Genomic DNA, 13,057 nt, shown 5'->3' with positions numbered 1-13,057 from the left:
CTCATGCAGTTCTAAAGATGCTTTTTAATTAGTTCCTACATTTTAAAATTGGGAGAATTCATATTAAAAACTTGAATTTTGGGCTTCTCTTGAAAAGCCACATGGTCTTAAGACACTAGGCGTGCACTCTTCCATGACAGCACTTGGCAGTGGCTGGCACATTTAGATAGGCCATGCATTTTCTAGTATGCCACAATCTGTCACTCAGTATCATCTCTCTATGGCGTGTCAGGCTGTTTCACTCATTTAGGAGCTCTGCCTTGATGTTTATTCTAGGCTAATCCTTACTAAAGCAGCCCTGGATGGAACTCTTTTGTTTGTTGCTAATACTATATCTGTTTTTGTCTTACAGGAGAAGATGTATGGTCTTATGCAAAGGGACTTCCTCACATGTTTCAGCAGGGTGGTGTATTCTACAGTATTATGAAGAAAACCATGGGTATAGTTAATTTGATTTTATTCTTAAATAATAGCTCTACTGAAGCTATTTTAAGATTAAGAAAGTTCATATAGTTTTCTACTAAAATATTTTCAAAGTTAATTTTAGGTTTATATTCTTTTAGCAGTTTGCCTAATTAAAATGGATTATTACCCTGATATGGTCAGCTATGTTTTCTGCTAGTATTACTAAAAATCTATCACTTTGTTGCTATTCTTTTCTCACTTAAATTATGTGTATGGGTGTATGATTCTTTTTTTTTTTTTTTTTTGAGATGGAATTTCGTTCTTGTTGCTCAGGCTGGAGTGCAATGGCGCGATCTCGGCTCACTGCAACCTCTGCCTCCTGGGTTCAAGCGATTCTCCTGCCTCAGCTTCTCGAGTAGCTAGGATTATAGGCATGTGCTACCATGCCCGGCTAATTTTGTATTTTTAGTAGAGATGGGGGTTTCTCCATGTTGATTAGGCTGGTCTTGAACTCCCGACCTCAGGTGATCTGCCCGCCTTGGCCTCCCAAAGTGTTGGGATTGCAGGCATGAGCCACTGTGCCCGGCCATGTGTGTGATTCTTTTTTTTTTTTTTTTTTTTTTTTGAGACGAAGTCTTGCTCTTGTCCCCCAGACTGGAGTGTGATGGCGCTATCTTGGCTCACTGCAACCTCCGCCTCTGGGTTCAAGCAATTCACCACGCCCGGCCATGTGTATGATTCCTAACAACTAAAGACAAACTGTGAAATCAGAAGCAGATTTGTTTATAATGCTAGTATTCCAGAACCAGATAATGTTTGTGTTGTTGTTGTTATGTTTGGCCATATTTAGCATATATCTTATTGCTTTCTAAGTTCTAGGATACAGCTCATTATACATTTAGCTTCTTTCACATTGTGCATACATTGTTTGTAAAGATAGACTTGTGTACAAGTGTATGTCTGTATCTTCAGAGTGGTCTTAGGAGAGAGGTTGCCAGGCCATGTGTTTGGACTTCACACATTTTTTTCAAAGATTTTATGTTAATGCTTTCGGCCCCAGATTTACCGTTCTGGCTTATCTATTTCACCTACCTGGCCACTGTAGGCATTAATTGCATAATCTTGTTGTTTTCATCTCTTCCTCATACACTTTTTTTTCCTTCCAACTTGGTTGTTGTAGAAATATTCAAACATATACAAAAGTAGCAAGAGTAATGTAATGAACCCCCATTTACCTACTACCCAGCCTCAATAATGATTAGTACATCTCTGTCCCCTTTTTAATTGGACTGTTTTAAAGTAAATCTCAGATATACTATAATTTCACCTGTAAGTACATTGGTACATATTTCCTTTTTTTCCTTCTCATTTTCTCCTTTGAACTTCAATATGTATTTCTAAAGATAAGGACTCTTAAAAAAAAAAAAAAGTCATTATTACAACCTAAAAAAAGAACAGTATTTTTTGTGTCACCAAATATCCAGTCAGTATTTGAATTTTCTTGATAATTAATGTTGATAATTTTCTAAAAAATGTTTTCTTCTCTTGGTTTTTCTTTAATCAGAGACCAAAAAAAGCCTTGTTTTTTTCTTTTAAGACAGGATTATTGAGGCATAATTTATAAACAGTAAAATTCACTCTTTTCAGACTTACAAGTGTACGAATTTTGTATACTGTATATGAATTTTGACAAACATATATAGTCATGTAACCAACACCACCACTGTAATAAAAATATAGAATATTTCCATCACTCCAAAAAGTTTTCTTGTGCCTCTTTGTAGTCAACTCTCCTCAATCCCAGGCCCTGACAACCATTGATTTGATTCTGCTCCTATATGTTTGCCTTTTTCATATTACCATGTGAATGGAATCCTATAGTGTGACCTTTTGTGTCTGGCATCTTTAATTTAGCACAGGAATTGGCAAACTGTGGCCTGTGGGGCCATCTCAAGTCTGCTGCCTGTTTTTTTGTTTTAGAGACAGGGTCTCACTCTATCTCCTGGGCTGGAGTGCTGTGGCGCAGTTATAGCTCACTGCAGCCTTGACCTGGGCTTAGGTGATCCTCCCAGCTCAGCCTCCCAAGTAGCTGGGACCACAGCCATGTGCCACCATGCCCAGCTAATTTTTTGTATTTTTAGTTGAGATGGGGTTTTGCCATGTTGCCCAGGCTGGTCTTGAACTCTTGAGCTCGAGCAATCCTCTCGCCTTGACCTCCCAAAGTGCTAGGATTACAAGCGACAGATTACAAGCATGAGCCACTGCACCCAGCCTGCTGCCTGTTTATATAATTTATTATTATTATTATTACTAGTTTTGAGACAGAGTCTTGCTCTGTTGCCCAGGCTGGAGTGCAGTGGTATGATCGTGACTCACTGCAGCCTCTAGCGTCAATCCTCTGGGCTCAAGTGATCCTCATCCTTCACCCTACTGAGTAGCTGGGACTACAGGCATAAGCCACCATGCCCGACTAATTTTTTTTACATTTTTTGTAGAGACAAGGTCTTACTATGTTGCCTAGGCTTGTCTTGAATTCCTGAGCTCAGGTGATCTTCCTGCATCGGCCTCCCAAAGTGTGCAATTACAGGTGTGAGCCACTGTGCCTGGCTGAATACTTAAAAGTTTTACTGGGGCTGAGCACAGTGGCTCACACCTGTAATTCCAGCACTTTGGGAGGCCGAGTTGGGCAGATCACTTGAGGCTAGGAGTGTGAGACCAGCCTGGCCAACATGGTAAAACCTCATCTCTTCAAAAAATACAAAAAAATTAGCCGGGTGTGGTGGTGCACGACTATAGTCCCAGCTACTTGGGAGGCTGAGACCCGAGAATTGCTTGAACCCAGGAGGTGGAGGTAGTAGTGAGCCAAGATCGTGCCACTGCACTCCAGCCTGGGTGACAGAGTGAGACTCAGATAGATAGATAGATAGATAGATAGATAGATAATAGATTAGATACATAGATGATACATTGGATAGATTAGATCAGATAGATGATAGATTAGGTAGATGGACGGATGGATGATAGATTAGATAGATTAGATAAATGATCAATTAGATAGATTAGATTAGATAGATAGACAGACAGACAGTTTTATTGGAGCACAGCCACACTCATGTTTACATGTTGTCTATGGCTTCTTTCACATTACAGTGGCAGAGTTGAATACTTGTGAAAGAAACCATATGGTGCACAAATGTTGCCCTATACAGAAAGAATGTGCCTATTTGTTTTAATATGCTTTTGAGATCTGTCTTGTTGCATGTGTTAGTTTATTCCTTCGTTTTTTAAAAACACTTTGAATAACTAGAGTTTATTCCTTTTTATTGCTGAGTAGTATTCCATGATATAGATGTGTCACATTTTAAAAGACCTGTAACTGGCCAGGTACTGTGGCTCACACCTGTAATCCCAGCACTTTGGGAGGCCAAGGTGAGTGGATTGCCTGAGCTCAGGAGTTCAAGACCAGACTGGGCAACATGATGAAACCCCATCCCTACTAAAAATATAAAAAATATAAAATATAAAAAATATATAAAAAATAGTTGGGCATGTGCCTGTGGTCCCAGCTACTCAGGAGGCTGAGGTGGGAGAATCAATTGTGTTTTTTTCTAGGAGTTTATAGTTTTAGATTTTATATTTAGGTTTATGATCCATTTCAAGTTGATTTTTTAATATGTTGCAGGGTATGAGTTAAGGTTCATTTTTTAATGTATGGATGACCAGTTGTTCCAGCACCATTTCTTGAAAAGGCTTTATGTTATCCATTGAATTATTTTGGTATATTTGTCAAAAATCAGTTGACCATGAGTCATACACCTGAAAAGGATGAATTATGTGATATGCAAAATATACCTCAGTGAAGTTACTTTTTCTTAAATCAACTGACTATATGTGTGGTTCTATTAGTATTTGTAGAATCTCTTTTCTGTTTTGTTGATCTATATGTCTCTCCTTTCTCCAGTACAGTAATAATCCTGATTATTGTATCTTATAGTTATTCTTGAAATCAGTGTGAGTCCTCCATCTTTTTTTCTTTTTCAGAATTGTTTTGGGTGTTCTGAGTCCTTTGTTTATCCATATAAATTTTATTATTTTTATTTATTTACTTACTTACTTATTTACTTACTTATGTTTTTGAGATGGAGTCTTACTCTGTCGCCCAGGCTGGAGTGCAGTGTCGCAGTCTTGGGTCACTGCAACCTCTGCCTCCCAGATTCAAGCCATTCTCCTGCCTCAGTCCCCCAAGTAGCTGGGATTACAGGCGCCTGCCACCGCGCCTGGCTAATTTTTGTAGTTTTAGTAGAGACGGGGTTTCACCATCTTGGCTAGGCTGGTCTTGAACTCCTGACCTCGTGGTCCATCCGCCTTGGCCTCCCAAAGTGCTGGAATTACAGGCGTGAGCCACCATGCCTGGCCTATTTATTTATTTAATTTACTTATTTATTTATTTTTGAGACAGAGTCTCGCTCTGTTGCCTAGGCTGGAGTGCAGTGGTGAGATATTGGCTCACTGCAACCTCTGCCTCCTGGGTTCAAGTGATTCTCCTGTCTCAGCTTCCCAAGTAGCTGGGATTACAGGTGCACACCACCACACCCGGCTAATTTTTTGTGTTTTTAGTAGAGACGGGGTTTCACCATGTTGCCCAGGCTGGTCTCAAACTTCTGTATTTATTTATTTTTTTGAGATGGAGTCTCACTCCGTCACCCAGGTTGGATCGAGTGCACGATCTTGGGTCACTGCAACCTCCATCTCCTGGGTTCAAGCAATTCTTTCCTGCCTCAGCTTCCTGAGTAGCTGGGATTACAGGCGTACAGCACCACACCTGGCTAATTTTTGTAATTTTCGTAGAGACAAGGTTTCACTATGTTGGTCAGGCTGATCTCAAACTCCTGACCTCAAGTGATCTGCCTTCCTCAGCCTCCCAAAGTATTGGGATTACAGGCGTGAGCCACCGCGCCTGGCCTATCCATATACATTTTAGAATCAGCTTGATTTCTTCAAAAAGAGTCTGCCAGGATTTTTATTGTGATTGCATTGAATATACAGGCTGTGCCTGATTTAGGACTTTTTGACTTTATGATGGGTTTATCAGGGTATTAAATGCATTTTGGGCCAGGCACAGTGGCCTGTTATCTCAGCACTTTGGGAGGCCGAGGCAAGCAGATCACTTGAGGTCAAGAGTTTGAGACCAGCCTGGCCAACACTGTGAAACCCCGTCTCTACTAAAAATATAAAAATTAGTCAGGTGCGGTGGCATGCGCCCGTAATCCCAGCTATTTGGGAGGCTGAGGCAGGAGAAGCCCTTGAACCCAGGAGGTGGAGGTTGCATTGAGCCGAGATCACACTGCTGGCACTCCAGCCTGGGTGACAGAGCAAGACTCTGTCTAAAAAAAAAAAAAATGCATTTTGACTTTGAGTTTATCTGGCTGTAACCCGTTGTAAGTTGAGGAGCATCTGTATAGATCAAATTGGGGACAGTTGATATCTTGACAACAATGAGTCTTTTGAATTATGAAGATGTTATATTTCTTGTTTTTGGTTTTATTGAGACAGGGTCCCACTTTGTTACCCGGGTTGGAGTGCAGTGACACAATCACAGTTTACTGCATCGTCGACCTACCTGGCTCAGTTGATCTCCCACCTCGGCCTCCTGAGTAGCAGGGACTACAGGTGCGCACCACCACGCCCTGCTAATTTTTTTTTTTTTTTTTTTTTTTTTGTAGAGACAGGGTTTTGCCATATTGCTGCCCAGGCTAGTCTTGAACTCCTGGGCTCAAGCCATCTCCTGCCTCAGTCTCCCAAAGTTCTGAGATTACAGGCATGAGCCACTGTGCCTGACCAAAAATGTTATATTTCTTCATTAAGTCTTTAATATCTCTCATCAAAATTTTGTAGTTTACAGCAGATAGGTCTGACACATAGTTTGTTAGATTTATACCATGAAATATTTGTTTTTTGGATGATACTGTAAAAGATGCTTCTACAAATTTCAAATTTCTTATTGTTCATTTCTAGTACATAGAAATAAAATTGGCTTTCTTTTTCTTTTGTTTTATTTTTTGAGATGGAGTCTTGCTCTGTTGCCCATTGCGCCAGTGCAGTGGCGCAATCTCAGCTCACCACAATCTCTGCCTCCTGAGTTCAAGCGATTCTCCTGTCTCAGCTTCCCGAGTAGCTGAGACTACAGGTGCACGCAACAATGCCCAGCTAATTTTTTTATTTTTAGTAGAGACGGGGTTTCACTATGTCGGCCAAGCTGGTCTCGAACTCCTGACTCGTGATCTGCCTGCCTCAATCTCCCAAAGTGCTGGGATTACAGGCATGAGCCACCATGCCTGGCCTCTTTTTTTTTTTTTTTTCTTGGATGCAGGGTCTCACTCCATCACCCAGGCTGGAGTGCAGTGGCGCAATCTTAGCTCACTGCAACCCCCACCACCCGTGTCCCACCACCAACTGGGCTCAAGCGATTCTCCAGCCTCAGCCTCCCAAGTAGCTGGGACCACAGATGTGGGCCACCACACCCAGCTAATTTTTGTATTTTTTGTAGAGACGGGGTTTCACTGTATTGCCCAGGCTGGTCTCAAACTCCTGAGCTCAAAGTAATCCGCCCACCTCAGCCTCCCAAAGTGCTAGGATTACAGGTTTGAACTACTGCACCTGGCCTAAAATTTTTTTTTTTTTTTACATTGCCCTTGATTGCCCTTGTACCCCATGTGTGACCTTGCTAAACTCACATATTTTAGCAACTTTTAGCAGATCCTTGTCTATGTAGATCATCACGTATTTTGGAAATAAAAGACAATTTTATTAGCAATGGCTAGGACCTTCAATTCAGTGTTGAGTCGGAAAGGTGAGAGTAGACATTATTTCCTTTTTCCATATCTTGGAAGCATTCAGCTTGCAGGTTTTTCAGAGATACCTTTTGTAAGATTGAGGATTGATTGAGGACATTTCTTTCTATTCCTGGGTTTGTTGAGAGTTTATATTATGAATGGAGGTTGAATTTTGTGAGATGCTCTTTTCCTACATGTATCAAGATGATCATATGGTTTTTCTCTTTTGGTTTGTTGATAGCGTGAATTACATTGATTTTTTTGAATGTTGAACCAACTTTACTTGCTGGATTTAATTTGCTAATATTTTGTTGAGTGTTTTTGTGATTGTGTTCAGGAAGGATAATTATCTGTAGTTTTCTTGTAATGACTGTTTAATCAGGGTAATGTTGGCTTCATAAAATAGCACTGAGAAGCATTGCCTCCTCTTTTCTTCTGTTTTTTGGTAGATTTTGTAATAGTTTTAACTGGTAGAATTCACCAGTGAAACCATCTTTGCTTAGAGTTTTCTTTGCTGGGCAGTTTTTTAGCTACAAATTTAATTTCTTTAATAGAGTACTTTTAAAATTATCTATTTCTTTTTGAGTAAGCTTTGTTAGTTTTGTCTTTTAAGAAATCTGCCCATTTCATCCAAGTTATCAACTGTATTGGCATAAAGTTGTTTCTAGTATTCCCCTATTGTTGTCCTTTTAATGTCTGTAGAATCTGTAGTTCTTTCATTTCTGATCTTGGCAACTTGTGCCTCTTTTTTTTTTTGGCTGTCCGGTCTGGCTGTTGATCTTTTCAAAGAAACATTTGGATTCATAGGGTTTTTTTTGTTTGTTATTTTTCTGATTTCAGTTTCATTGATTTCTGCTTTTATGTTTATTTTTTCCTTCCTTATGCTTACTTTAGGTTTAATTTGCTCTTTTTTTTCTTATTTCTTTATTTTACTTTTTGAGACAGAGTCTCAATCTCTTGCCTGGGCTGGAGTGCAGTGGTGCAATCTTGGCTTACTGCAACCTCCGCCTCCCGGATTCAAGCAATTCTCATGCCTCAGCCTCCCCGAGTAGCTGGGATTAGAGGTGTGCGTCACTATGCCCAACTAATTTTTGTATTTTTAGTAGAGACAGGGTTTCGCCATGTTAGCCAGGCCAGTCTTGAATTCCTGGCCTTAAGAGATCTACCCACCTTGGCCTTCCAAAGTGCTGAGATTACAGGCATGAGGCACCATGCCCAGCCTACAAATTTTTTTTTAATGTAGGCATTTAAAGCTATAAATTTCTCTCTAAGCATCCCTTCCCTTCCCTTTTTTTTAACATCTTTTTTTTTTTGTTTCTGAGATGAAGTCTCACTCTGTTGCCTAGGCTGGAGTGCAGTGCCGTGATCTCAGCTTACTTTAACCTCCACCTCCTGAGTTGACGTGATTCTCCTGCCTCAGCCTCCCAAGTAGCTGGGATTAAAGGCATGTGCCACTATGCCTGGCTAATTTTTGTATTTTTAGTAGACATGGGGTTTCGCCATGTTGGCCAGGCTGGTCTAGAACTCCTGACCTCAGGTGATCTGCACACCTCGGCCTCCCAAAGTGCTGAGATTACAGGTGTGAGCCATCATGCCTGGCCTTTTTACATCCCTTTTAAACTTTTTATCTTTCATTTCATTCTACTTTGTTTTATTTTCTTCTTTTTTTAAATTCTTTTTTAAATTCTACTTTCTGAAATATATTGATACTAATTAGTGGTTTTTAGAAGTTAGTATTTAATTAGGATGGATTATGGGGATTCCAGTAATCTGGATCAATATGCACTATCTTCCATGCAACTGCAAATAACTTCCTTCAGTTGTGTTTTGTGTGTGGGAGGGGGTTGAAGGATAAGGGGGTGGCATGGGGATGTCTATCTTTACTCTTTTCAAAATAGTTTTGTTTCTAGTTTGAAATTATTTTTTAAATGTTAACTGTGTTGCTGAGACAATTCAGTGGGGAAAGAATAGTCTTTTCAACAAGTGGTCCTCAGACAATTAGATATTAGCATGCAAAATATTGAAGTTTGATGTCTACCTCAGGTTTGACCTCTGCCTCACACCATATACAAAATTAATTCAAAATAGATCAAAGACCTAAGTTTACTTGCTAAAACTAGAAAACTCTTAGAAGAAAACATAAGCATAAACTGTATTGACCTTGGATTAGGCATAATTTTAGATACAAAAATAAAAGCATAAATAACAAGAGAAAAAATAAAAAGCAAACTTCTGTGCTACAAATTATACTATCAAGAAAGTAAATACACAACCCACAGAATGGGAGAAAATTTTTGCAAACATGTATCTGAGAATGGATTTGTATCTAGAATATAAAGAACTCTTACAACTAAACAAAAAAGACAAATAACAGTTAAAAATGGGCAAAAGATATGAATAAATTTCTCTCCAGAGAAAATATATAAATGGCCAATCACATGTGAAAAGATGCTAAACATCATTAGTCATCAGGGGAATGCAAATCAAAAGAAAAATGGGATGGTATAATACTTCATACTCACTAGCCTGGCTGTGGTCCAAAAGTCACATAATAAGAATTGTAGGTGAGAATGTAGAGAAATTGGAACCCTCATACATTGCTGGTAGGAATGTAAAAATGATGCAGCCACTTGGGAACTTTGGCAGTTCCTCAAAAGGTTAAATGTAGAGTTACTATATGATCCAGCAGTTCTACTCTTAGATGTATACCCAAGATAAATGGAAACATATGTCCACACAAAATTTGTACACAAATGTTCATAGGTGCATTATTCATCATAGCCTAAAATGGAAGTTACTAAAATGTCCATCAACTGATGATTGGATAAATAAAATGTGTTATAGCCATACAGTGAAATATTATTTGGCAATAAAAAGTAGTAAAGTATTGGTACTTGTTACATCATGGATGAACCTTGAAAACATTATGCCATGTGAAAGAAGCCAGTCACAAAAGAGCATATAGTGAAATATCCAGAATAGGAACACTTAGAGAAACAGAGAGTGAATCAGTGGCTTCCCTAGGGCTGGGAATGAGGTAGAGGGAATGACTGCTAAGGTTCAGGGTTTCTTTTTGGGGTGATGAAACTTCTAAAAGTTCCACAACTTTGTGAATACGCTAAAAACTGGCTATGCACAGTAGCTCATGCCTGTAATCCCAGCACTGGGAGGCTGAGGTGGAAGGATCTGTTGAGCCCAGATCGCAGTGAGCTATGATTGCACTACCACACTGCAGCCTGGGTGATAGAGGGAAACTCTGTCTCTAAAAAAAAAAACTATATATATATGTCCCAAACCATTTGTTTATACACTTAAAATGGGTGAATTGTATGTGAACTATATCTCAATAGAGTTGTCATATTTCCTAGAATGTTACATGTGGTATTTATCATTAAGAGGTAGTTTAGAGCTCTGGAGTTGAAATGGGATAGTTCCCTTGACCCCCGAGGGGCTTGTGAAGGGGTTGGCTTGCTTACTCAGCCCGCAGCTCTCAACCCTTCATGGGACAGGCAGCACACAGGTCAGCAGATACAGGGGCCGGGACAAGTGCTTCTGGGCACCAGCAGGAGTAGAACTCTGTGCGGCCCTGCAGCAGCCTCTAGGGGGGGTACCTGTGGCCCCCAGGGCCCCAGAGGGCATGTGTTAACAGTGTGCCCTTTTAGCTTTCCCCTCCACAAATAGCTTAAGTGCTTAACAGCTCATTGAAGGGTCAGGGTGACAGCCTTTTGCGCCCACCCTCTTGGTACCCAAGTTCTTCTCTGGCATCCAGGAAGAATCAGGTTGCACGAACAAATTGAAGGGTGGTGAATGTGGAGGATTTTTTTGAGTGGTGGAGGTGGCTCTCAGTGGGGTGGGGAGCTGGAAAGGGGACGGACTGGAAAGGTGGTCTTCCCCTGGAGTTCAGCTGTCCCCGGCCAAACTCTTCCCTGAAGCACCCCCGTCAAGCCATCCCTCTGAAGTCAAGCTACTTTTCTCTGACATCCAGCTGTTTCTTCTCTTCTCTCGTTCTCTGCCACTCTGCCAGTCTGCTGGTCTGCTTGGGGTTTTTATGGGTACAGGATGGGGGGCAGGGCAGGCCAAAAAGCAACATTTGAGCGGAAAAACAGGAATACATGTTCTCACTTTGGGCCGCAGGTCCAGGCTTGAGGGTGGGCCTCCACTAGGGACCTTGCCCTTTTCTGCCTAGTATTTCCCTGCCTCCTTTCTGTATCAGAGTCAGAACATTTGAGATCAAATTCTGGATGTATTACACTCTGACTTCTAAGTGTCAGTTTATTTGTAAAGTGGGTATGATAATGTCAGGGTGATTGTGAGGATCAAAGGAGATGGTGGATGTATAGCAGTTAGCAAATGATCTGGTACCTAATAAATACTTAGCAAATGTTTGTTGTTGTTGTTATTAGAATTCCAGCTGTTGTTCACAAAATTAAAATTCTGACTATAACACAGCCATTTGAAATGGATCATCCTCAGAAAAGTACCTTCCAAAATAGAATTTTTTCTGATATTTGTGGTAAATTTTTCTCTATATTTTTATAACAGATTCATGTGGCAAATTATTACTATTATTTTTAAGTTCGGGGTACAAGTGCAGGTTTGTTACCTAGGTAAACTTGTGTCATGGGGATTTGTTGTACAGATTATTTCATCACCCAGATATTTAGCCTAGCACCCACCTGATCCTCCCTCCTCCCACCCTCTATGCTCCGAAAGGCCCAAGTGTGTGTTGTTCCCCTCTTTGTGTCCATATGTTCTCATCATGTAGCTCCCATTTATTATTATTATCATCATCATCATCCTGTGGTCAAAGAATCAAAACATATCAAGCCCCTCTCAACCCCAGCCATTTACCTCCGTCTTCCAAAAACAGGAAAGGAGCATACATAACTCTCTTATTTTATTCAAATCCACCTTAACATATAGATGGTTACATCTACATTTGAAAAACAGTATTGCCCATTATAACTAAACTATACTATTACTATTTCTGTTCTTCATTTTTGGAAAGGTATTCTAAAATTAATTGGCTCAGGCCAGGTACAGGGTCCATGCCTATAATCCCAGCACTTTGCCCACCCTAGGTGGGCAGATCATTTAACATGGTGAAACCCTGTCTCTACAAAAAATGCAAAAATTTGTTGTGTATGGTGGCAGGCACCTGTAATCCTAGCTACCCAGGAGGCTGAGGCATGAGAATCGCTTGAACCTGGGAGGAGGAGGCTGCAGTGAGCTGAGATCACACCACTGCACTCCAGCCTAGGCAACAGAGCTGAGAGCAGACAGCATTTCCCCCAACCCCAGCAACACCAAAAAAAAAATAAAAATAAAAATAAAATAAAATTAATTGGCTTAAAATATAGTAAGTTTTCGGTCAGGTGTGGTGTCTCATGCCTGTAATCCCAGCATTGTGGGAGGCCAAGGCGGACAGATGGCTCGAGCCTAGGGGTTTGAGACGAGCCTGGGCAACATGATGAAACGCTGTCTCTACTAAAAATAGAAAAATTGGCCAGGTGTGGTGGCATGTGCCCGTAGTCTCAGCTACTGGTGAGGCTGACGTGGGAGGATCACTTGAGCCCAGGAGGCTGAGGCCACGGTGAGCCATGATCACACACCACTGTACTCCAGCCTGGTTGACAGAGTGAGACCCTGTCCCCCACAAAATATATGTGTGTATATATATATATATATATAGAGAGAGAGAGAGAGAGAGAGAGAGAGAGAGAGAGAGAGTTTTCTTGCAGGTTTTTGTACAGAGAAATGAAGAAATGAATGGAAAATTTAGTTTTAACTATATAATACTCAACTTTGCCTGTGTTTGA

The 13,057-nt window shown here is 40.6% G+C and overlaps 1 protein-coding gene across 1 annotated transcript in view; it reads left to right on the top strand.

Annotated features, from left to right (window-relative positions):
* The window catches only part of VCPIP1 (valosin containing protein interacting protein 1), a 36,980-nt gene that overhangs the window by 15,336 nt on the left and 8,587 nt on the right, over positions 1–13,057 (top strand). Inside the window, exon 2 of the mRNA XM_003831356.4 lies at positions 353–439. Coding sequence (XP_003831404.1) covers positions 353–439 — 87 coding nt within the window. The remainder of the gene's footprint in view (positions 1–352; positions 440–13,057) is intronic.

Source organism: Pan paniscus, chromosome 7 (genome assembly GCF_029289425.2).
Source record: "Pan paniscus chromosome 7, NHGRI_mPanPan1-v2.0_pri, whole genome shotgun sequence".
Lineage (NCBI taxonomy): Eukaryota > Metazoa > Chordata > Mammalia > Primates > Hominidae > Pan > Pan paniscus.
This window is presented reverse-complemented; position numbering and strand designations above follow the sequence as displayed.